Source organism: Theropithecus gelada, chromosome 19 (assembly GCF_003255815.1).
Source record: "Theropithecus gelada isolate Dixy chromosome 19, Tgel_1.0, whole genome shotgun sequence".
In the NCBI taxonomy this organism is placed as follows: Eukaryota; Metazoa; Chordata; class Mammalia; order Primates; family Cercopithecidae; genus Theropithecus; species Theropithecus gelada.
In genome coordinates, this window is record NC_037687.1 from 1074903 (window position 1) to 1100326 (window position 25424).

At 62.8% G+C, this 25424-nt stretch overlaps 1 protein-coding gene and 1 pseudogene across 2 annotated transcripts in view; one reads left to right on the forward strand and one right to left on the reverse strand.

The window, feature by feature from the left end:
• The window catches only part of SBNO2 (strawberry notch homolog 2), a 69331-nt gene that overhangs the window by 39953 nt on the left and 3954 nt on the right, over nt 1–25424 (reverse strand). For both annotated transcript variants that reach the window (XM_025368614.1, XM_025368616.1), the window contains exons 2-4: nt 8824–9042; nt 3750–3823; nt 2127–2238 (exon numbers count right to left, since the gene is read on the reverse strand). In XM_025368614.1, coding sequence (XP_025224399.1) covers nt 2127–2238; nt 3750–3823; nt 8824–8916 — 279 coding nt within the window. In that variant the 5' untranslated portion in view covers nt 8917–9042. The remainder of the gene's footprint in view (nt 1–2126; nt 2239–3749; nt 3824–8823; nt 9043–25424) is intronic.
• Nucleotides 14405–25424, forward strand: part of LOC112612792 — a 41806-nt pseudogene continuing 30786 nt past the window's right edge.

Consider the following 25424-nt stretch of genomic DNA (forward strand, 5'->3'; position numbering starts at 1 on the left):
GGGAGACAGAGAGGGAGACAGAGACAGAGAGGGAGTCAGAGAGACAAAGACAGAGAGGGACACAGAGAGACGGGGCAGGGAGAGAGACAGAGGCAGAGAGGGAGACAGAGAGACAGAGGTGGAGACGGAGACAGAGAGACAGAGGCAGAGACAGAGAGACAGAGACAGAGAGGGAGACAGAGAGACAGGGGCAGAGAGGGAGACAGAGACAGACAGAGAGGGAGACAGAGAGACAGGGGCAGAGAGGGAGACAGAGGTAGAGGGAGAGAGGCGGAGAGAGAGGCAGAGACAGAGGGAAACAGGCAGAGAGAGACTAAGAGAGAGGGAGACAGAGAGAGAGATTAGGAGCAAGGGGGAGAAGGAGAGGGACACACAGAGAGAAGAGAGAGACAGAAGGAAGACAGAGAAAGAGGCAGAGAAGGGGTGAAAGAGAAGAAGGGGGAGGGGCAAGGACAGGCTGAGCAGGGGCTGGCAGGAGGGCAGTGGCAGTGAGGAAGGGTCCGCTGCCATCAGACACACCCCGGACTCCTCCCCTGTGTCCTCTGAAGGGTGCGGCATGGACGCTGGTCCTGGACGGGCGCCTCCCCTGCCTCAGTTTCCTCCTGTGTCTGGCTGGCATGGGGCAGCAGCTCGCCACGCCTTGGCCAGGACCAGATCACATGGGGATCCAGGGCTACTTCGGGTGAGGACAGAGCTCCCGTGTTCACCCTGCTGACCTCGGCTCCCAGAAGAGCAGGGGCGCCCCTCCCCTGAACACAGCTGGTAGGCCAATTTCCAGGCCACGCACGGGGGGCTCCAGGACAGGAATCCACCCTCTCCCGGTCCCAGAGCCCATGAGTCTGAGGTCAAGGTGTCTGAGGGCCGCGCTCCCTCCCCCGGCTCTGACCTGCCTCTTCCAGCCCTGGGGATCCAGGCGACCCTGACCTGTGGCCACTCCGTCCCCAGCCGCCTCCGGTGTCGCACCAGCTCCCGTCTCTCCCGTCTCAAGACTCCTCAGACACACAGGACAAGGGTCCTCTGTGTGTCCCAGCACCAGGACCCTTGTGCTGGATTTCAGGGCTACCTCGTCTCATCTTGATCCTTACCCAGTGACATCCAAAAAGACCGTACTTCCCAGGAAGGTCCCCTGGCAGACTCCAGGGTGGAGGCGCACGTGAGACGCAGTCGCCCCAGCACAGACCCAGGGTCCGGCTCACTTTGCCCCGCTCTGCTACGGCCCTGAGTGGGGAGAAGTGGGCCCAGGGTCCACCCGGCGAGCTGTTTGCAGGGCCTGGGTCTGGGTGAGCCCTGGAACCTGAACTGGCTCCATTCTGCTGCAGCTTCTCTCTGGATCTGGCCGGCTTGTGCCCACCCCCGCCACGAGCTCTGAGGCCCAGGCAGATCTCACATGCCCATTACACAGGGGGAAGCGGAGGCTTCGGGGAGGTGGGCACCACGTGACCCTCGCTCCCCAGCAGGCCCTGGGCATGGTCCAGCCCAGCGCAGCCCCTGGCCCCGGGTCGACACGAGAGGCTGCGGTATCTGAACCGTCCCAGGGAAGCCGATCTCTGTGGCACTGGGTGCTCCAGAGCAGCCGTGAGGAGGGTGGGGCACTGGGAACCCCTTGGGGGAGGCTGTGAGGACGGGGGTGGGGTCGCCTGATGCTACATTGGGAGGCTGGGAGCCCCCAGTGACCCTGGAGAGAATGAGGTTGAAGGTTCTCTTCCTTTGGTGTGTGAGTTCTGTTTTCAGGTGGCTGTTACGGGGTTGGGACTCCAGCGTGCAGAGTGTCTGGACCCGCCCAGAGAGAGGGCCACAGGGGCGGCGCGACGGCTGCCGAGGTCTCCCCCAGCATCGCCGTTCCCCCAACTCCCCCTGCGACATTGCCCAGATGCTCACAGGGACCCCAAAGGCCAGGCGGGGCTCACTGCTGACACAAAGGGACAATCACTGGCTCTTCCCCAAAACCAAGCCACATCTCCAGGCTCCCACTGCCCCACCTAAACCCTGTGGCTAGGGGGCGAAGCCCAGGTCGCTGAGTCCCGGGCGGATGTGAGCGCGAGAGGTCAGAGGTCGCAGAGCAGCTGGAGAGGTGGCTCAGATTCCACCCTGCCCCCCACAGCGCGGTGAGCTCCTGGGGCTCCTACCTGAGCAAAGTCGCAGGTCTTTGGTGGCAAGCTGGAGGCGGTGGCCACGGGGGCATAGCTGGTGTCTGGGCAGGGCTGGCTGCCGAGGAAGGAGGCGGAGCTCATGAATGGGCTGGAGGGAGAAGGGGAGGGAGACGGGGGAGGTGAGAGTGGGTGTGGGGGTGCTGGACCCACTCCCTCAGTAACACAAGCACTCCCCCGTGGCCGCAGCCAGAGGCCCCTTGAGGCCCCGCTGGAGCGTGCCCAGGCCCGGCAGGACCCACAGCTCCGCTGCACACACGGAGGGGCCTCCAGGGGTCTGGTGGTCAAGCCTGGAGCTGCCCTTCCACCCCCACTGGACACAGCCCGGCCTGGCTCCTCAGGAACGGCCGCCAGGTGGGTGGGGGGGTGTCCAGGGCCACCATCCCGCCCTCCCTGCTCCAACAGCAGGACTCATTCTAAGGGTTCATTCTGGCGTTTCAGAATTCCTGCCTGGCCGTCCCTCCCCCACACATAGGCCCCTTGGCCCACACCTCACTCCTGCCACGAAGGAGGACAGCGCCACGGGCAGAAACCCAGGATCGCCGTCCTCCCAGGAAGGCCCAGGTCGGGGCCCCCCCCACCATCACCCTGAGGATGGCAGAGGACACAGCAAGGAGAGGGTCCTGGGGACCCCCCACCCAAGGGCACCTCTCTGCAGACTACAGGAGTAACATGCGGCTGGCGGGGGGCACTGGGCATTGCTGAAGGGAGTCTTCTCTGCCCTTCTCCACTCCGGCCCTCCTGGCCAGCTCCCGTGCTCGGGAGAGGGGTGGCTGCCGTCCCCAGCGCCTCCTTCCCACCCGCCAGGCTCCCCGGGGCTCTCCCTCCAGCAGGCCCAGCAGCAGGCCCAGGTCCCTGCCCAGTGGGGAGCCAGAGGGCTTGGGTCTGAGCGGCCTGTGCAGAGCTGCCCCCAGGGCAGGGACCGCCTGGGGGCCACTCTCCTCCTGCACAGAAAGGTTTGCAAACACCGACAGGAAAGAAGCATCCACTCCATTCCCGGGCCACAAACAGCTACTCCACGATCTCCTGGAGTCCCCAAGGCTCTGGCTACACCTGCTCCCAAGCCCTTTGCACAGCCTGGGAGCCTGCTCGCCTGGCCAACTCCTACCTCCCCCGCAAAACCCAGCCCAGCTGTTGCCCTCTGTGGGAAAAGTGCCCTTCTGGCTCCCTTCACCCCAGAAAACCTCTCACCCCTTCCCACCCTGGCGTCACCTCCACCCCTCACCCCTTCCCACCCTGGCATCACCTCCACCCCTCACCCCTTCCCACCCTGGCGTCACCTCCACCCCTCACCCCTTCCCACCCTGGTGTCACCTCCACAGGAGGCCCCACCCCGGCCCCAGCCCACACCTCCCCGCCCGCTACCAAGCTGGGCTCTCAAGGAGACAGAAGCCATGGATCACAAAACAGCGTTCAACAAACAGTGGTCTCAGCCCAGACCTGGCCCGTGGGGTGGAGCCTTCCAGGACCACGTGCACACCACCCCCAACCCCTCAACAGGACTTTGAGCCCTCGCGCCCTGCACCCAGAACTTCGTTTGTAACTGTGACTTCGGAAGTGAGCAGGCCTGGGGGGCTGTGCGGGGAGGACCTCAGTACTCACCGGCTGTCACTGGAGAAGGCAGGGTATGGCGGCAGTGAGAAGGTGTTCCAGTAGGGGCAGTGCAGCATGGCGCTCTGGAAGAGACGGCGGGTATCAGTGAGTGGGAAGCAGAGGGACCTGCGGAGCAGCCTGGCTGAGCCCTCTGGGCAGGGTGAGAGCCCGAGGGGCTAGGGAGCCCCTGCACTCAGGGTCCCGTCCTGCCCCTGCTGAATCTCTTGGGGAGTCATTTAAACGCCCCGTGCCTCGGTTTCCCCACCTGCACCAGACCCCGCCCAAGGCTTGTGGTGTGGTCTGGTCTGAAGGCGCTGAACCACCCGCGTGAAGGGCTCCACACAGTCCTCGCTCTACCACCAGGCCCGCAGCCCGGGAGTCTGCATCTCACGCAAGACCTGGGGGTGCTGCTAGCCCCAGGACCCTGCTTGGAGGCCCCATTCTAGGAGGTGGAGGATCGGACTGTTCACATGACGGAGACGTGCACCTGCTGCCTGCAGTGCAGGGTGGGCACGGGGCTCCTCGGGCAGGGCCTGGGGCAGACGAGGGCCTCACACCAGCTCCAGGGCCCTCGGACGTGCTGGTGTGACCTGCAAGCTCAGGCTGCTGCGTGGGACAGGGCCCTGACTTCTCAGAACTTGCATGGGGTTGGGGTGCCGGGAGCCTGTTTTAGGAAATGGTGACCAGTGGCCTGGAGGCTCAGCCAGAGGTCAGTGGAGGCGTAAGTGGCTCCAGGTTGGCCGAATTTCTGGTGGGTCTGACTCCAGGCCAGGCTTACAACACCCTCGCCAGGAGCTGATGTCCCCACCCCATGGTTCTCTGGGAAAAGCTCACTGTGCCTGCCCTTGGGAACGAGAGCGGCATGGGGCACACAGCAGGCCCCAAAACCTGAGGATGGGGAGCACATGGGGCAGCAGCAGGCCCAGGGGTGGCAGCAAGCCTGAGGTCAGCACCTGCGGCTTTGGGGGCAGGGCTGTGGACACCTCGTGCCCTGCAGAATGGGCACCCCTCAGCAGGGCCCCTACCTGCACAGGGCCAACCCCACCTGCAGCAGAGAGACCCTGCCATCACAGATGCCCCCGTGGTCACGATCGACACCACCGGCCGGGGGCACCATCCTGCTTATCCCAGCAGGACCATGGGCCATGGTGGCTTCCAGAGCGGGGGGGCTGGTTCGCCTGCTGCTCCAAGTCCCCCAATGACCTCCACCAGGCCCACGCGAGCCCTGCTCCTCCCTGAGGCCCTGATGCAGTTCCCTGGGGCTCGGCCACCTCTGGCCTCTCATTCACCTCACGCTGTCCGGGAACCAGCCCTGACGGCCAGGGGCGGCTTTCTGTACCCTCAGGTGCTGGGTGGGGGATTCCAGGACCCCCGAGAGCCTGAGACAGGCAAAGCCCTCAGGGTGACTGCTGTCCCACTCCTCCAGCTTTTGCAGAAAATAAATCTATCAGCGAAAGCCCACAGCTCCTCCCCTGCACAGAGGCCGGCAGCCTGGGCGTCCTGAGCTCCTGCACAAGTGAGAAGGTCCGGAGGAGGCGGCTTGCAGGAAGCAGGGCCACTGGCCACAGGGGCTCCAGAGCCCGGGTCTCCTGATCCTTCCCCTCCTCCTGCCCTTTTGGGGAGAGAGAAAGCCAGCCCCAGAGAGAAACAGGAACTTCCCAAGGCCACGTGGCACATCAGGAACATTCTGGAACAGGACTCTGACTCCAGACCAACCCAGCCTCCTGAGATGAGCCGGAATCCCTGTCTCAGGCACACATGGTGCCTTGGGCCAGGCTGGGCATGGCCACAGCAAGGGAACTGCAGCTGCAGGAGTGGGGCGAGGGGCTGTGGGGTCCCAGGGTAGGAGGACCCAGGGGTCCTCGGCTCACCCAACATGCTCCACCTGTGCCCAGGCCAGGCTAGGGGCTGGAATAGGGGGGACGCCATGACTGCCTCTATCCCAACCGCATCCCACAGCCCGTGGCTCCGCTGAGAGCTGCCAATCACAGATACCCTAGACTCACCCCACGGGGTGCCATGGGCATGGCAGGCCAATCAGAGCCTTCCCTGGGACCTTCTCTGGCAGCCAGAGGGTGCGGCTTCACCTTTAGAGGGCAGGCCCTAGCACATAATTGGTCCAGAGAAGGTCACCTGACCCTGGCCAGCCAATCAGAGCCTGCCTGGGGATTTTCTTTCCTTTCCTTATTTTGAGATGGAGTCTCACTCTGTCACTCAGGCTGAAGTGCAGCGGCACAATCACGACTCACTGCAACCTCGCCTCCTGAGTTCAAGCGATTCTCCTATCTCAGCCTCCTGCGTAGCTGGGATTACAGGTGCCAGCCACCACATCCAGCTAATTTTTGTATTTTTAGTAGAGATGGGATTTCACCATGCTGGCCAGGCTGGTCTCGAACTCCTGACCCCAAGCAATCTGCCCACCTCGGCCTCCCAGAGTGCTGGGATTTCAGGCGTGAGCCATTGCGCTGGCTGGTGTATTTTTATTTCTAATTTAATACTCTGGCGCTGGAAGAGGCTGGGCTGTGCGTGTGTGAACTCAGCTGACCCTACCCAGTGGTGTCCACACTGTATCCGAATGTGACGGAACCCGGAACAGGGAGGGTGGGATGAGCCTCATACGCGGGTTGGGAGGCAAAGCCGGTTGCGCGCATGGGTGTGCCCCGGCCTGAGCCCTGTGGCTGCTGTCCAGTGCCCTCGCCAGGGTCGAGCTCTGCCGCAGGCCCCAACTGTCACCGCTAACACCTTCCCGCTCCCCCTCGGATCCTCGAAGACGGCTCCTCTGTCTCCACATCCCATAATTCGCTTAATTATTTCCCCACTGTGGGGCCTCTGGGGAGATTCCAGTTTCCTGCCGCTATAAATAGTGCCGCTCCGTCTTCCCTGCCTCCTGATCAGTCCCCTGGGTGTGTTTCCGAGATATAATTCCTGGGTTGGAACAAGCACCTGGCGGGTGTCGGGGGACGGAGCTGTTCCGGCGGGGATGTGGCTTGGCCAAGCCCCTTTATGGTGGCCAAGGAGGCCGACCGACGGCCAGTACTCGAGCTCCACTGGGGCAGCTGTGGGGATCCAGCCTCAACCCCGAGGGGCTCAGGAACTAGTGAGGGGGACAGGAGGGGTCTGGGCCACAAAAGAGACCCTGCTCTGAGAGGGGTACCCTGGCCCCGGCTTGGAGCCCCCTCTGGACGGTCAGAACATGGCAGGAGGCTGCCCAGAGCCCTCTGAGGATGGACTGCCAAGGGGTGTCTGTGATGTTCACCCCACAGGCCAACCTGGGCGTTGGGCTAGGGAGTGCCCAGGAGACCCTGGAGTCCCAGAGCAGGTCCTGCTGTTTGACAGGAGAGGGCAGCCCCTCTGTATCCAAGTAGAAAATCCCCAGGCAGGGCCGGGCGCGGGGGCTCACGCCTGTAATCCCAGCATTTTGGGAGGCCGAGGTGGGCGGATCAACTGAGCCCAGGAGTTTGAGAACAGCCTGGCCAACATGGCAAAATCTCTGCAAGAAAATTTTAAAAATTAGCCGGGCATGGTGGCACATACCTGTGGTCCCAGCTACTCAGAAGGCTGAGGCAGGAGAATCACTTGAGCCCGGGAGGCAGAGGCTGCAGTGAGCCGTGATCGCACCACTGCACTCCAGCCTGGGCGACAGAGCGAGATCCTGTCTTAAAAATGATAAAACTGGCTGGGCGCAGTGGCTCAAGCCTGTAATCCCAGCACTTTGGGAGGCTGAGACGGACGGATCGCGAGGTCAGGAGATCGAGACCATCCTGGCTAACACGTTGTAACCCCGTCTCTACTAAAAATACAAAAAAACTAGCTGGGCGAGGTGGCGGCGCCTGTAGTCCCGGTTACTCGGGAGGCTGAGGCAGGAGAAGGGCGTAAACCCGGGAGGCGGAGCTTGCAGTGAACTGAGATCCGGCCACTGCACTCCAGCCTGGGTGACAGAGCGAGACTCCATCTCAAAAAAAAAAAAAAAAAAGATAAAACTAAAAAATATACATATATATATACACACACACATATACGTGTGTGTATATGTATGTGTGTATATATGTGTGTGTCTGTTTATTAACATGTGTATATATGTGTATATATACACACACATGTATATACATTTTTAATTTAAAAGACAAAAAAGGATTTTTTTTGAGCCAGAGTTTCGCTCTGTCACTCAAGCTGGAGTGCAGTGGCACAATCTCTGCTCACTGCAGCCTCTGCCTCCCAGGTTCAAGCAATTCTCCTGCCTCAGCCTCCCAAGTAGCTGGGATTACAGACACCTGCCACCACGCCAGGCTAATTTTTTGTATTTTTAGTAGAGATGGGGTTTCACCATGTTGGCCAGGCTGGTCTCAAACTCCTGACCTCAAGTGATCTGCCCCTCTCGGCCTTCCAAAGTGCTGGGATAACAGGCGTGAGCCACCACGCCTGGCCTATTTCTTATTTTTTTGAGATGGAGTCTCACATTTGTCGCCCAGGCTACAAGTGTGAGAGTTCAGTGGCGCAGTCTCCACTCACTGCAGCCTCTGCCTCCTAGATTTAAGTGATTCTCCTGCCTCAGCCTCCTGAGTAGCTGGGATTACAGGCGTCTGGCACCACACCTGGCTAAGTTTGATATTTTTAGTAGAAGCCAGGTTTCGCTACGTTGGCCAGGCTGGTCTCGAACTCAGGACCTCAGGTGATCTGCCCACCTCCACCTCCCAAAGTGCTGGGATTACAAGCATGAGCCACCGTGCTTGGCCAGAAATACATTGTTTAAGTAATTCCCTTACTGACAGGTTCCTACAAGTGAAGTTGAGCCCCCAGTACAGCTGATGGCAGAGGAACTGGAAGCTCTGCAGGAGACAGAATCGCCTCAGATACGCTTCCTAAAAAGCTGGGGCCATGAGCAGCCTCCCCTTCACATCCCCATGGGGACCCTCTCCGGGGCCCATGGGGGCGGGTGGAGCCCGGCTCTGGGTCAGGAAGGTCAGGTGGAGGTCGCGCCATGTCCTCTGGGGCAGCGTTCTGCACGCCACGACCCTGGGCACTCGGAGAGGGACAAGTGCCCATTAACCCTGTAGGGTGGGCCGGGGCTGGGGGAGGGGCTCACCTGCAGGGGCGGCGGGCTGTACAGGAGGCTGCCCGCCGGCGGGGGTTCATGCTGCGGGTAATCCCTGTCCATGGCGGGCCCCACTGCAAGCATCGGGCGGCAGGCGGGGTGGGGTCCTCGGCTGGGCGGCAGGCAGCGGGGCTCCGGGACCCGGGGCCGCCGGGGTGTCTATCTGGGCTTCTCGCTCCGTGGTGGCGGCAGTGGCGGCGGTATCATGATCTGCAGAGGGAGACGTGGACGTCCTGAGAGTCTGTGGAGAGTGGTGCTCCCCCGGCCTCCTCTCCCTCGGGCATGACCTGCCCCAGCCTGGGCTGCAGCTCCTGCTACCCCCTGGGCCAGAACTGAAAGGTGCTCCTTCCCCTCCCCACTCATCCCCACCCCACACCAGCAGCGCCACCCAACCCCTCTGTGCTGTCCACAGGGCCTTTCCTGGCCTCCTCGGCCCCCAGCCCTGACTACACCGATTAAGGTGGGCCCGACAGGGCTGCCCAGGTCACAGGGCAGCCACAGGACCAGGCACCCCAGCTGTGCGCAGTGGAGCTGTGGGCTGACTCCCCCACACCTGGCTTTGCAACCAGCCAGTCTGAGACTACAGAAGGAGAGTCCAACCCGGGCCCGGCACCTCTGAACCAGGGGCGCCCAGGCAGCGCTGGACCCAGCCCGATCCCTCAGACGCAGCAGGGCTCCACAGGGGGGTCTCCCAAGGAGAGGGGTCAGGGGCCACGTAGAGTTGGAAAAGCGCCCAGACCTCGTTTCAGGCTAACCACACACCAGTGTCCCCACTGAGAACACTACTGAGCTACAGAGCCGAGCCCCACACCGTCAGACGCCAGGGACAGCTCCCACGTGCCCCACGGCCTCTGGCACACGGCCAGACGCCCGCCAGGCTGAGCCCCCACCAGGCCCTACCCGGTGAGTGCAGGGACCAAGGATGGCCTGTGGTGGCAGGGAAAGCTTTGCAGGCGTCCGCCCAGCGTGCTCACTGCCGAGGGCGGCAGGAAGGGGAGGCGGCGGCCACTCCCGGCCAAGCCCTGGAGTGAAGAAATCTCCGGGACTTCCAGTAATTGCCGTACAGCCACACGCAGGCACTTGTGCAATCCCGTGGGGGAGAGGTACGCCTCTGCCCAGTGCTCCAGAGACAGTGGCTGGGGAGCAGGGGCTGGGCGGGTGGTCGGGACTCCTGTCCCAGAGACCAGATGGAAGCGGTCAGGCACAGTGGAGCCACCCTGCCAGGTCGTCCTGACCGTCTGCGGCCTCTGCCTGCTCCCTGTGGTCAGGACGCCACAACCCACTGCCACCAGAGCTGGGACCCTCGGCGGCCCTTCCAGCTGCCCGCAGAGACCTGCGATGCCCTTGCCAGAAGTGCCCTTTAGGGGAAGGGACCGGCCCGCTGGGATCTGGGGTCTTGGCCAATCCTCGTCAAAGATTCTGGGTCAGGCAGGCAGGATCAAAGCCTGGCTCCACCTTCTCAGTAGAATAACCTCAGTCACCCAGACTCCGCCAAGCCTCGGTATGTTCTCTGGAAGACAGGTTATCCGGGTGGAGCCTGGGAGCCCGCCCTGGCCCCGCGGGCTGGTGGCCACCAACAGCTCCTCCCGGCCCCAGGCAGCTGCTGACGCCAGGGTCCCCGCTCGGGGGCTCGCCAGTGCTGGTGGGTGGCCCACCCCCCGCCCTGGGGCTCAGCAGCCCCTCCCCTGCAGGGACCCCCTCGGCTCCTGTCAGCACCCCTTCCCGCTACAGGTTCCATCTCACGGCAGCCACATCCCCAGACCTACGCTGACCCTTTCCACACTCAGGACGCTCCTCAGCTCTGAGGCCACATGGCCCCGAGCTGACGGACAGCGGGGCGCGGGGCCCAGGGCCCACGGTGGACAAGCTTGGGGAGGAGGTACCTTGGGCAGTTCTGGGTCGACCCCATGACCGTCCTTGGGGTACACCATAGCTGAGGGACCCCTCCAGCAGCAGGGGCCCTGAGCTCGCCTGTGTCGGAGTCGCCGGGGCCACCACGGTGCTCCTGGCAGCTCCTCCCTCCCTGCGGTCTCTGAGCCCCCACTTCTGTGGACGCCCCTTCCAGGCGGCAACCCCAGGAGGCTCAGGGGACCGGGTTCTTCAAGGGGAGGGTTTCACACATGGCACGTGACCTGGAGTCCACACCTTGGGGACCTGGCAGGGTGTGGGGACCTGGACCAGGAGGGGATGGGGGAGGAGAGCAATGCGGACAACAGGCACAACCAACCAGGAGTCAGGGCCCAGAACGAGGTGGAGCCGGAACCTCATGCGGCCGCCTGGCAGACTGGGATTCCTCAAGAGGCTAACGCCGGAGTCACCACACCACCCCGCAATTCCACACCACACAGAAACGTGCCCATGCACACCCACGGCAGCACCACTCACAACAGCGGCTGGCGGAAGCAGCCCAGTGTCCACGGATGGGCGAGTGGACCAGCATGCGGCGTGGCCCATCCACGTGCCGGAACACGACCCAACCGTGAACAGCAGCGAGGCCCTGCCCCAGGCCACAGCGTGGACGCACCTTGAGGACGTCACGCTCTATGAGAGACGCCAGGCACAGATGGCCGCACAGCGTGTGACCCCACTACTAAGAACTGCCCAGGACAGGCCCATCCGGAGACAGAAGGGGATGCGTGGGTGCCGGGCTGGGTGATCCTGGCCTGGGGCCCACCCCCACATCCTCCCACAACCCAACACCTCAGGCTGTGCCCACTCCTGAGAACGCTCGCCCTCTGCCACCCCTCAGGACCCACATCTGCCTTTCCACGCACTGCCGGCCCCCCATCGCCTCCCGCCCTGTCCTCGGCCGTATCTCACAACCCCTGCCACCCTGACCCCCAGGCTCTCCCGCAGCCCCCAGCCACCAGCCCTGCCTGCAGGCTCCGTCCTGTCCGAGGGCCCACGCCCCCAACGGCTGGCTCCCGGCCCCGTGGTCCTGAGCCCTCCAGACCCTTCCCCCATCGACTCTACCGCCTTTTCTTGCAGCAGCTGTGACCTCGCCATGTCCCTGGGGTATCCAGCTGCCCCATCCCCAGGATAAACCCCAGGGGGCACTGGGCGGGGTCTTGGGGCCTGAGAGCACCCCAACGCCGCCTCTGCCATGCAGCCCCGGTGACACAACCCACCCTGAGCCTCAGAGCCGCGCGCCAGTCAAATGCCCAGCAGGCACCAGAGCTGTGCCCCCGTCTGGTTTTACTTTTAGGCATGAGTCCCGTGACTGGAGGGATGCGCGGTGCGGGGCTCACACGGTTCCCACCCCGGGGAGGACCCGCACTTTCCACGCTGACTTCCGGAGGGAGATGGGGCTTCCTTCTGAAATCAGGTCTTCAAGGGAGTCATCGCAAAAGAGAAAGATGAAGGCGCTGGTGGCCCAGGCAGGACAACGGCTGGGAAGGCAGAACCTCAGACAGGACCAAGATCCGGGAGAATCCGAGGAACCGGGTAACTGTTCCGCCTCCCGCTCCTCTCTCCTGAGCCTGCCAAGCGCCCCGTCTTCCCGGCTGGATGCCCCAGGGTCTCACCCCACACTGCAGCGACAGCTCAGCCTCCTGATGTTCTGAACTGGCCACTGCCCGGACCTCCGCCTGGGGGGTCCCTGAGCACCTGTCTTGTGGAGCCCCTTCACCCCTTTGCGCTCCGCCCCCAGACCCGAGACGTCTGCAGATGGGGAACTGTGTCCACGGGGCCCGGTTCTCCCGCTGTCCTCTTGCTGAACAGGGTTGTGACCTCTGCACTTTCTGATGTGGACATGGAGGCCCCTAGGCGGAGCCTTGACGTGACCCCAGAGCCGGACTCAGGAGCTCACGCTACGCTGTGCCCACGTTCACCACGGCAAAGCAGAGACCCTGAGAAGACGCTGGCCGCAGAGCCATGACCGAGACCACAGGAGGGCCCTGCACAGCCCGGAGCACTCCGCCAGGCCTGGGTTCGGGTCGCCTGGCACAGCCGGCAGGCATCTGAAGGCCCATGCCAGCAAAGGCAGACACGGAGGCCTGAGGAGGAGGCTGCAAGTCCTGGGCGAGTGAGCACGGCCGTGTGATGGAGCCCCGCAGAGGCTGCCGCACAGTCCCTCGAGGCCGTGTTACCTCAGCCGACATCCTCACAGCAGGCACAAGGTGCTCCCTCCTTCCCAGGACCTGAAGACAGCAAGGAGCAGGCCCCCGGGTGTCCCAGGAACACCGCAGAGCCGCAGCCACGAGAAGTGCGTCACGGGACAAAGCAGCCTCGCGGCCTCCGGTGACATCACAACCATGACCGCCACCTGCAGCCGTGACTGCCGCTCCACAGCCGTGACCCCACCTGCGGTCGTGACCCCACTTGCAGCCGTGACCCTACCTGAGGCCGTGACTGCCGCTCCACGGCCGTGACCCCACCTGCGGCCGTGACCCCACCTGCGGCCGTGACCGCCACCCACTGGCCTCCAGAGAGGCCGAGGACAGGGTGGTCACCCTTTACCTGGCAGGCGCGCAGCGTGGCATCCTAGGACTGGGGGGTGGGGGAGCTGGCAGATTTCACAAGGCTCAGCTAATACGGGGCAGAGAGCCCTGCAAGCTCCGGGCACCTGGCCAGGCCCCAACTTGGCTGCCAGGACCGTCTGGTGGGGAGGACACCACAGGCCGTCTCGGGTCCTGACCCCCGCAGACAAAGCGCTTCATCCCTCAACACGGAGACTGGGGCAAGTGAGGCCTGAAGGGCTGGAGCCAAGACACGGTCAGCCCAGTGAGGGATACTGGGGGGATGGGGGGTAGCAGAGGACAGTGGGGGGGCAGTGGGGGACAGAGGGACAGCAGGGGGACGGGGGACAGTAGCGGGACAGGAGGACAGCAGGGGGACAGTGGGGGGACAGTGGGGGGACAGCAGGGGACACAGTCAAGACATCCATGAGGTTCCCCTGCTCCTAGGCCAAGATGCCTGCCTGAGACTACTTCACCCCCGACAGAGCTGGGCAGCGGCAGAGCAGAGGGGGGGCCAGGGAAGGGAGGCGGGTGAGGGAGACCCAAGTGTCCGGCACTGCCCCCGCCCATGCCGGTGCTGCTCTCTGCAGCCACTGGCCTCCGGGTGCCCCCGCCTGCCCCACCATGCGGACACATTCCCACACCACCCTTTCACACATTCCACCCCAGGGGCAGCACTCACCCTCCGGCTGCGGGCGCTGGGGAGCAGCTTGCACCTGGCACCTGTTTGTGATGGGGGAAGCCGCCCCGGTAGTGAGGCCAGCAGCCTGACCTAGCTGCTGAGGGAGCGGGAAGGGCTGGGCCTGGCTGAGGAAGTGCAGCTGCTCACCTGCATCCCTGCAGCCTGGCTGGGCCCCAGTAAGCTGCTCACAGTCCCCAGGCCCTCGGGGGAAGCCCCCATCCACTGGCTACAGCCAACTTCAGGCACCAAGTCCCCAGGCCCTCAGGGGCAGCCCCCAGCCACTGGCTACAGCCAACATCAGGCACCAAGTCCCCAGGCCCTCAGGGGCAGCCCCCCAGCCATTGGCTACAGCCAACTTCAGGCACCAAGTCCCCAGGCCCCCAGGGGCAGCCCCCAGCCACTGGCTACAGCCAACTTCAGGCACCAAGAGCCCATGAAGAAGCCACTCCCACACCCCTGCCCAGGCCTCGAGGGGTCTGCACTGCGGTCTAGGGGGGTCTGCACGGCGGACTCACAGGAGGCCCAGCATTACGACGGTGGCCACCTGGCTGCGGTGAGTGCCCGGTGGACACCCCCGAAGGGCAGTGGGGAGACCCGGGGCAGGACACACAGGGCGAGGCTACAGAGCAGGGGCAGCCGCCTGGACCCGTCAGGTGGTCTCAGCTCACTGCAACCTTCGCCTCCCAGGTTCGAGTGATTTGTGTACCTCAGCTTCTGGGGTAACTGGGATGAGCCTTCCTGCCGCAACACAGCTTTGACCTCCCGGGCCCCGATGAAGTGGGTCTCAGGATGCCCAGGACGGCCACATCACACTACGCTTTCCACCTCTCTACTTGAAATTTTCTACGAGTTCTCAAGTCTGCTGCCAAGGTGATCAGAATTACACAGGGAGCTGTGTGGGTCACCTGTGAGGCCCGGAGCCTCCCTGTCCCAGGCGGTGGGTGTCAGGGCTCTGCTGCTTGTGAAAGAGTCGTCAGGCAGGCAGGGCCGGGAGGGTGACAGCTGATCCCCTCCCTTCCCTGGGGAGCCAAGGGGGTGGGGCCAAGCCTGCAGGGAGGAGCCAACTTACAGCTGCCCCAGGGGCTGGCCAGCCAGATGGACGTCCTGACCCGAGGTGAGCCGGCGGGACCTTGTCACAGCCACAGACGGTGCCTGGGGCCTTTGCAGGCATCCTCCTGGCCCCGAGGCTGTGGGCCTCCTTTGTCGGGGACACAGGGCTCAGGGACCACTCCACACCCTGGGCGGGGGCAGAGATGGGGCCTTTTAAAGTTAAGATTTTCTTCTTTTTTAAAATAATACAGCCAGGAGTGGCTCACACCTGTAATCCCAGCACTTTGGAAGGTCAAGGTGGGAGGATCGCTTGAGGCCAGGAGTTCAAGACCAGCATGGGTAACATAGCAACACCTTATCTCTACAAAAAATTTAAAAATTAGCCAGGCGGCCGGGCGCGGTGGCTCACGCCTGTAATCCCAGCACTTTAGGAGGCCGAGGCGGGCGGATCACGAGGTCAGGAGATCAAAATCATCCTGGCTAACACAGTGAAACCCCGTCTTTACTAAAAATACAAAAAAATTAGCCGGGTATGGTGGCGAGCGCCTGTAGTCCCAGCTACTTGGGAGGTTGAGGCAGGAGAATGGTGTGAACCCGGGAGGCAGAGCTTTCAGTGAGCCGAGATCGCCCCACTGCACTCCAGCCTGGGCGACAGAGCTAGACTCCGTCTCAAAAAAAAAAAAAAAAAATTAGCCAGGCGTGGTGACAGGCATCTGTAATCCCAGCTAACCGGGAGGCTGAGGTGGGAGGATTACTTGAGCCCAGCAGTTTGAGGCTGCAGTGAACTATGATCGTGCCACTGCACTCCAGCCTGGGTAACAGAGCAAGACCCTGTCTCAGAAAAATAAATAAAACTGGCCGGGCGCGGTGGCTCAAGCCTGTAATCCCAGCACTTTGGGAGGCCGAGACGGGCGGATCACGAGGTCAGGAGATCGAGACCATCCTGGCTAACACGGTGAAACCCCGTCTCTACTAAAAATACAAAAACTTAGCCGGGCGTGGCGGCGGGCGCCTGTAGTCCCAGCTACTCGGGAGGCTGAGGCAGGAGAATGGCGTGAACCCGGGAGGCGGAGCTTGCAGTGAGCTGAGATCCGGCCACTGCACTCCAGCCTGGGTGACAGAGCGAGACTCCGTCTCAAAAAAAAAAAAAAAAAAAAAAAAAAAAAAAAAAAAAAAAGAAAAATAAATAAAACTTAACAGGCATCCACACCTGCACCCACACAGGAACCCACACACGCATCCCACCCACAACTGCACATACACCCCAATGGCACCTGTGCCTGCACGGGCACGCCCACCTGCATCTGCAAACACACTCACACCTGCCGCCACACAGTGGGGAAGGTGGCCCACGCCAACATCAGTATCCAGGTGGTAACACTGTTCTCTCATTTTATGAGACCTTACACCGAGGCAAACACACACATGGGAATCTCTGTTATCACTCCTTGTCGTAATTGTATCTCTTCTTACTAGAGCCACAAATCTGCAATTATCTCAAAAGTAAAAAGTGTGGCTGGGTGCGGTGGCTCACGCCTATAATCCCAGCACTTTGGGAGGCCAAGGCAGGCAGATCACTTGAGGTCAGGAGTTCGAGACCAGCCTGGACAACGTGGCGAAACCCTGTCTCTACTAAACACACACACATAAATAGCCCGTGTTGCAGCACACACCTGTAATCCCAGCTACTCAGGAGGCTGAGGTAGGAAAATCACTTGAACCCATGAGGCAGAGGCTGCAGTGAGCCGAGATCGTGCCACTGCACTCTAGCCTGGGCAACACAGTGACACTCCGTCTCAAAATAAAACAAGATTTTTAAAAAATGTAATTCCCAGCATGAACTGGGAAAACACGTTGGGCTCATGGCTCCGCTGCCCGCCAGGCCCTCTGCCAGCTGTGGGAGAAGCCGCATCCTCAGCTGCCGCAAACCTTCACGCAGGAGAAGGAGACCAGCCTGGCAAACCACAGGCACGCGGGTGGCACCCGGCCACATGGACTGCAGCTCTGACCCTCATCCCCCGTGCAGCCCAAAAGCCAATCACAGGGGAGGCCCCAGGCTCGGGCCCAGAGCCAGTCCTGCCTCCCCGGCCTCGCTGCCTGCTCAGAGCCCGGCCTGCCCCTGAAAGGACCAGGGTGCCACTGGCCTAGGCTCGGTGTCCAGGGTCCAGGAAGCATGGACCACGGGTGGACCCCCCTTACCACAAGGCACAGGGCCAGGTCTCCCAAGGGCACCTCCACTGGTGCACAATGACCAACATGCCCGACACCTGCACCCAAGGGGCCCCGAAAGTTCCATGTGTGCGTCACACTGAGCGACACACCGATGCCTGCGTCTCGGGATCCGTGGAGTGCCACGTGTGCGTTTCCTCCCCCAGGGCCAGCTGGGTCCCCCACCCCCTGCCAAGCTGCCCATCCATGAATGAAGCTATGGGAACTGTCCATCTTCCCTCCACCCTCCACACCCACCTGCCCACCAGTCCAAGGGCGTCCACCTAAACCACAGCCTTCCACTCTGGCCCAGCAGCAGCTTAGAGACCTCGGGATGAAGACCCACAGTTCCCTGGGGCCCCAGACCCCGCCTCTCCTCCAGAGGGTGCCACCCTCCCTCTCTGTCCTCAGAAATGCTGTTGGGGGGCCGGGCATGGTGGCTCACACCTGCAATCCCAGCACTTTGGGAGGCCAAGGTGGGTGGATCACTTGAGGTCAGGAGTTTGAGACCAGCCTGGCCAACATGGTGAAACCTCATTTCTACTAAAAATACAAAAAAATTAGCCGGGCGTGGTGGTGCGCACCTGTAATCCCAGCTACTCAGGAGACTGAGTCAGGAGAATCGCTTGAACCTGGGAGGCAGAGACTGTAGTGAGCTGAGATCTCACCATTGCACTCCAGCCTGGGCAACAAGAACGAAACTCCTTCTCAAAAACAAAAAAAAGAAAGAAAAGAAACGCTGTGGGGGCGGGAGCCTGGATCTCAACCCCTTCGAGGGGGACATCTGGCTTCCTCTCCCCCAAATGAGCGCGCCAGAGGCAGGAGGCTGATGCCGCGGAGGGACCAGCTGACATCTGCCTTGAGGGACCAGACTTCTCCAGGTTGGGAACCTTCTCCCAGCTTCGTGGGGTGGAGCCCAACCTTCAGACCAAGAGAGACCATCCTGACCTTCAACCCCATCCCCAAAGCTCCCCAGAGCTGGTCTAGCCCCTCATCCGACACACAGAGGAACGGAGGCCAGGAACCTGACACTGGCGTCTCCAGCCCGTGTAAGGCCCTGTAGACCAGCTTCATGCACACCCAGGCGAGAAATGGAGGCCGGAAACCTGATGCCGGTGTCTCTGAGGCCCCGTGTGAGGACCCTGGAGACCAGCTGACGTCATGCACACTCAGGCCAACCGCCGGACAGCGTTCAGTGGCAGACTATTGTCCACCCGTATTCCAGACTCCAACTGGCAGAGGGGAGGGGACGCCAGGGCTGTAGGGCCACCAATGTGGACGGGGCAGAGCCCCAGGGACAGCCTGTGCTGGGGACAGGATCACACCCCACAGTGCCCACGGGCCACAAGGCCAAGACAGGGTCTGGTAAGTGACGATTTGGAGGCTGGTCCTGAGGTGCAGGAGGGACTGCCAGGGACAGAGAGGGTGTGGGGTGACTACGGTCCCCCCAGACTCACATCCACCCTTACCTGTGAGTGGGGCCTTATTTGCTTACAGGGTCTTTGCACACGGGGTTGGTTGCAATGAGGATGCTGGAGCGGGGTGGCCTATGTCCCTGTTAGCAACTGATGTCCTTAAGAGGAAAGAGGAACATGGACACCCACACACCGGGAGGCGGCCGCATGGAGACAGCAGAGGCTGGAGTGATGCGGCCACAGACCAAGGGCACCTGGAGCCCCAGAAGCTGGGAGAGGCAGGAAGGGTCCTCCCCTGGAGCCTACTCGTTGACCTCAGGTTCCTGGCCTCCAGCACAGGCAGAGGCTGCTCTAAGCCACCCAGTATGCAGCACGGCTGCGGCCGCCACGAGAAGCTCGTCCAGGGAGAAGGCTGCTCCAGCCCTAACCCCAGCGTGCCCTGGAGTGAGGCGGCACAAGGCTGTCTGTGGATTTCCACAGCATCCCAGGAGGCGTCTGGACCGCGGTGGCTCCAGGCTGCCAAGCACGGGCAGAGGCCACCGCTCCCGAACTTGGACCCTGCCATGCGCAGGCACAGGCCAGGCGGGGCTGGGGAAGCCTGGGATCCCCAGACCGGCCAGCACCGTCTGCGGTTTCTCAGGCACACTGGGTGGTGGCCCCTCTGTTTAGGACGCGCACGAGGTGGGCCCGGCGGGAGCGGAAGAGCCGGGGTCCAGGGCGAGCAAGTTCTGGACCTTCCAGTTCTCCCCATCCCAGGAGGAACTGCAGCGGCCCCCACCGCCCGGCGGTGGAAGGGGCACTGCAGCCTTACCGCCCCACACCCCAGGAGCCCACGTGCTTCTGTCACAGGGAACCGTGTACTGGCCGGACTCAGGGTCCCGCGGAGCCCACGTGCTTCTCTCACAGGGAACCGTGTACTGGCTGGACTCAGGGTCCTGCGGACGGGGTTGGAACCCAGCGCCCAGGAAGCTCCTCTCCCACTGATCAAGGACCTCACTCCAGGTGGGTCCTCCGGAAAGCTGGGCCCACGGCCGTCACTGCCCCTCTCCTGGGAGGACTCAAGGGTGTTGGCCGTGGGGGCTTCACACTGCACCCCTGATTTCCAGGGAAGCCCCTGCCCATGCCTTCCGGGGCCTTCCGGAGGGGCCGAGAGGCTGGTGCCATGGGAGGGAAGGTTCCCAAGCTCGGAGATGGCCAGGAGCAGGAACAGCCTGAGTGGGGTGCTGAACTGATAGCTTCTCTTGCCAAATCTCCTGTCCTGCCCCAGCACAAAGCTTCCCCAGTGCACGGGGCCAGGTGCTAGGACACAGTGGGGGCGTCCCAGATGCCAGGGGCGGTGGAGACAGGAGGAGGAGGAGGAGGAGGAGGAGGAGGAGGCGGCGGCACTGTGGGTCTTCCACAGGGTGTGCCCCGAAGAGGTCAAGACTCCACTGCCCTGAAGCAAACAAGGTGTCCAGCCAGAGCCGGGGCCACATGCCCAGCAGGTAGGATCCAGCGACCCTGGGCGGCAACCCCCTGCCACACGAGGGAGGACACGCAGTTGACGTGGCCCCGCCTGACATCTGACCCCGCCGTCCGGGGCTCCACCAGGTCAGGGCTGCTCAGCTGACCCCACAACCCCACCAGGCACGGTCAGCACGGCGCCGAGGGAAGGCCTGGAAAGGGAGTAAAGGAGGCCCTGGGGGAGGACCTTGGTGCTTCATCCAAGCCAACCCCAAAAGTGGAAGCCACAGGGCCAGGGGGACGTCGTGGCTGAGATGCAAGCAGGGTGCGGGGCACTCCGAGGCAGCACTGCTGTCCCTGAGAACGGAGGGAGCCCAGGTCCCAGTGTCAGGGCCAAGCCGCGCAGTGGTGGTTGCTGGCACTCAGCCCTGTACCCTCGGATGGAGCAAGAGTCCCAAGCCAGGAACGTGAGACCGACTCCTGTTAGGCAGAAACTACATCTGGAGAATCAGACTCCAGATCCCAGACCACAGACCCCAGATCCCAGGTCCCAGATTCCCAGATCCCCAGACCTCAGATCCCCAGATCCCAGACCCCAGACCCCAGATACCAGGCCCCAGATCTCAGGCCCCAGATTCCAGTACCCAGACCCCAGACCCCAGATTCCAGAGGGAGGCCCCAGTGAGGGAGTGGAAAGGAGATTCCGTGACACAAATGCTTTGCAGAAAGAGCCCTCCAGGCCGGGCAGCGGGGGCTCCAGCACAGGGTCCCCATGGCCGGGCCTCACTGCTATTGGTGGTTAACGCCCTGTCCGCCTGGCCAGGGTGGTGCGGCTTCCTGTGGCAGCCAAGCAGCTTCCACGCAGCTTCTGCTGCTGTGAGGAGCCCACTCAGGTCTTGGGTTTATTTTTGGTCTTTTGGGGCCAGCGCGGTGGCCCATGCCTGTAATCCCAGTGCTGGGAGGCCATAGTGGGAGGACTGCGTGAGCCCAGGAGGTGGAGACCAGCCCGGGCAACAGAACAAGACCTCAACTGCACCTGCGTGCGCACACACACACTCATACACTCACACATTCACACACACTCATACACTCACACATTAAAGCCTTCCTTTTTTTTTTTTTTTTTTTTTTTTGAGACGGAGTCTCCCTCTGTCGCCCAGGCTGGAGTGCAGTGGCACGATCTCAGCTCACTGCAAGCTCCGCCTCCCAGGTTCACGCCATTCTCCTGCCTCAGCCTCCGGAGTAGCTGGGACTACAGGCGCCACCACCTCGCCCAGATAGTTTTTTGTATTTTTTTGTAGAGATGGGGTTTCACTGTGTTGGCCAGAATGGTCTCCATCTCCTGACCTCATGATCCAACCGCCTCGGCCTCCCAAAGTGCTGGGATTACAGGCTTGAGCCACCGCGCCCGGCCCACTAAAAGCCTTCTAACACACTGAGCTTCAGCCTGTGGTCCCTTCTGACCCACAGGTCTTTTTCTCCGGAGCAGATGTTAAGCGAAATCCCGCTCACTCCAGACTTCCGGTCCTTTGAAGTGGAGATGCCCTTGTGTGTCTTCAATCCGTGCGGAGGGTAGTCTGGCCCATCCCACACCTGCTACCGTCACTGTCTCACATCAGCGGCCTCAGGCCACAAGGTCTCCCCACCTGGCTCCTTGGGGACTGCCAAGCGTTGCCAGCAGCCGGGCTATGCTGACCCGGGGCGAGTGGCCCGACCGGTCGCCACTGTCCTTGAGCTCCTTAAGTCCAGCCTTGGTCACGAGGACCTGCATCCGAGCCCAGAGGGCATCAGGTCCTGGAGGAGGAGGAAGAGTCCCTTCTGGCTTCAGGCTGGGCTTGAGGACGGCAGCTCCGAGACGGCCCAGAGCGAGGCTTCAGTGCTGCCTGCCGGAGCTGCGGGCCCTGTCCTCACAATGGCCGCACAGTGAGGCCCTGCTCCACGCCTGGGGGAGGGAACAGAGGCCCCGAAATCACAGAAGCAGGAACCCCAGGTTCACCGGTGGGGCCCGATCCGTTTTCTCTCAAACCCAGCTGCTGAAAACGACACCCATGCGCCCTCGCTGGGCGCAGCAGGTCAGAGGTCAGGTGGGCTGGTGCTCCATGGCCACGGCTCCAAGGCCAAGGTCAAGGCACTGCTGTCCTGGACCCTGGTCTGGGTTCTCCGGGGGAGTCCACGCCTGAGCTCAGCCAGGTGGTGGGATTCTGCTCCCTGCGGCCGCTGAGCTGTGGCCCCACTTCCCCGCTTTTGGGGTGCCACGTACCCCATGACGCCATCCCTCCCTCCGAGAAGTCAGCAGAGCAAGGTCCCTCTCAGGCTTCTGACCTGACCTCCCCTCCTCCAGACGGAGAAGGCTCCCACGCGAGGACATCTGTGATGATGCCAGGCCCCGAGGAATCCAGGGCGGTCCCTCTGCAGAGCCCCTGTGCCCTGGGAGGCACCTCACCCATGGCTCCAGGGGGTGGGGGGGACCGTGGCACCTCTGGGGCTGACCCAGACCCGCAGCACACAGCGGTCTCAGCCTGCGGTCAGGCCACATGCATGGAAACCCAGGTTCCTGAATGGCCAGCCAGGGGCAAAGCTGGCCACTGAGTACGCGAGCAGGCTCTGGGGGACACGGTCCCGCTCCTTCAGGGGCCCAGAGGCTGTGGATGTGGAACTCAAGTATCCTCCTCTCAGCATCACCTCCCTGCCCCTCCCACGTCCTCCAAGTGGGGCAGGAGCCGCCTCACCAGAGCTGGGGGAGGGGGCCACACAGATGCACCCCTGGGGAGGGGCAGCGGAGACTCCTGGCAGGAATGTGGCCAAGGTTTCTAGACCATCTGGTTTTTCAAGAGAAGCCACAAGTCTGGGTTTGGGGGTGGCAGCCCCTGATGTTCCAAAGTCGGCAAGCAGTTCAGGCAGCCACACCCCCACCCTGGGGCAGTGTTGGGCGCCCAGCCCTCAGGGTCACCCCGAGAGCGCCTGCCTCCACCTGGGGGCTCGCAGCTCCCCCGAGCTCCTGGCGGTCACGGTCATTCCAGGATCTGATAAAAGCCCCTGAAAATGCCCCTGGTCAGCCCAGCCACACCCGGGCAACACCAACAGCCATTCTTCGCCCGGCCCTAGCGCCCAGCGGAGACCCCCCCCGCAGCTTCCGGGCCCCCCCAGCGAGAACATTCCGGTCACAGTGATGTTGCCCCGAGAAGCTCCTCGCCGTCCCCCATGGCCTTGGAACCCCCTTCACACCCACGGGTTCCAGGTACCCTGGCGACTGCCTGTTCCCACGGAGCCTGGCCCTCTCACAGCGCAGGGAGGCCGCGGTCATTGGGCACGGGTCCTGCGACCCGCTGCACCCAGCCCCTGGGCACCGGAGGCCAGGCGGTGAGCACAGCGGACCCCAGGGGCAGCTTTCCTCAGTTTACCTGACACACAGAAGAAGACGCCTCCTCGCTCCAGGCTGGACGGGCAGCCGACGACGGTACGGGGCCATGGCAGGGCAGGGACTTTCTCCGTGACCCTCCCTGGCTGCCCCTCCCCAGCAAGTGAGTCAGTTCCAGAAACCTTTACTGCCCGCCAGGCCCGACGGCTCCCCGGCTCCCCCTCCCCACGCCCCAGCACCCAGGGCCTTGGCCCCAGGAGCCACAGCGGCAGCAACTCCCAGGAAACGTCAGGGACCCGCCTGCCAGAACCTGGCACACATCACTTTCAAAACACAGTGGGGCCTGGAACCCATGCCAAGGCCGCCTCTTTCAGTTTCACTTGGGCGCTTGTTCTTGCTGGGGACGGAGGCTCATCGCAGGGCTCCGGGAAGCGCAGGCACGAGTCACGAAGCAGGTCACTGAGACAGCGGGGCACCAGGCCCGCCAGTCCCATCTATGACCCCAGCCAGGGCCCAGCACTCCCATGCCCTGCACTGCACGGTGCCTGCAGGGGAGCTGACTCCGCAACGACTCTCCGGGCCCCTCCTCCCACCCCATCACTCATGGGGTTGTCCAGGGCGAGAGGCCCAGGAAAATCCGCAGGAGAGCCAGAGCACAGGGCATGTGTGCGGCCCCAGGCTGAGGCCTCCACAGGACTGAGCTTCAGGGCCACGCCACCACGCTGAGCTCTCAGAGGGCCTCCGCCTGGACCACCAGGCACCCTCAGGCTGACCGGACCCTGTGCGCCACCCATGTGGCCCAAGGCCTATCCCCCTCATGCCAGGAGTCCCCTAGGGCCCCTTCGAGTACAACGCAGCATTCCCTGCCCCCGTCCCCGAAGCAGCGAGTGGTTCAGGGGCAGAGCGGGGCCTGGCCGAGGGGCCTCTGGGGGGTGGGGTGATGCCATCACTGTTGCTGTCCTAGGGTCCGGGACAGGACGGCTGCCCAGCACCCCCTGATGCAAGCTGGCTGCAGGGCTGCCTGGCCGGTTCCCGGGGACACCACGCTCAACCCCGTAGTGACAACAGGGCATTCTGAAGGACAAGCAGGTCTTACTTTCTGTTAAACACTTATTTTCCCTGAGATACAATCCACACCAGGAGGGGCACCTGTCCGGAGCATCTGACTCAATGGTTTCAATGTATTTGGAGGCGGACCACCATAGCCTCTAATTCCAGAACATTCCGTTCCCCCAAAAAATAGCCCTGTCCCCAACAGCAGTCACTCCCCACCCCTCTATGGCCCCTGCAACCACACGTCCACTTCCCGTCTGTGGACTGCCCTGCTCCGAACACGTGACCACACGTCTACGTCCCATCTGTGGGCTGCTCTGCTGTGGACGCATCACATGAGTGGAGTCACGTGCGGTGGCCTTTTGTGTCTGGCGTCTCTCCGCGAGCACGCCTCCGCAGAGCATCCGTGCTGGGCACACAGCAGATCTAACCTCCACCTCCTCACGGGGCCCAGGAGGCCCTGGGCGAGAGCAGATGAGGCCCACACGTCCGAAATCCCCGTCTTGGCCAGAACCCCAGCTTTGCCTTCGTCCCCAGGGCTGAGCCCTCTCCTGAGTCCTGGGCCCTGTGAAGGGTGACCGCACCTCCCAGCAAAGAGGCAAGGTGACCACGGAGCTGGCAGTCTGCTCTTCGTCCCAGCCCGAGAGTGCAGGTGCCAGCTGACCTCCCAGGGACTGGGGGCGAGAGTGCAGAGGCGAGGGGCAGGGCTGAGAGTCCACCCACATTGCTGGGCGGACAGCGGGCAGGCCAGGACGAGAACCAGGTCGGGGTGACCTCGCTCTCAGGCTACAACAGGCAGCTGGACACACCCGGCCCTCCCCGTGTGCTGTCTGACCACACAGCCCTTGGCTGTGGAAAAAGTGACTGGAGGCACTCCAGGCCTGCCCACAACAAATCACACGCACATGTGCACACAGACACAGGCC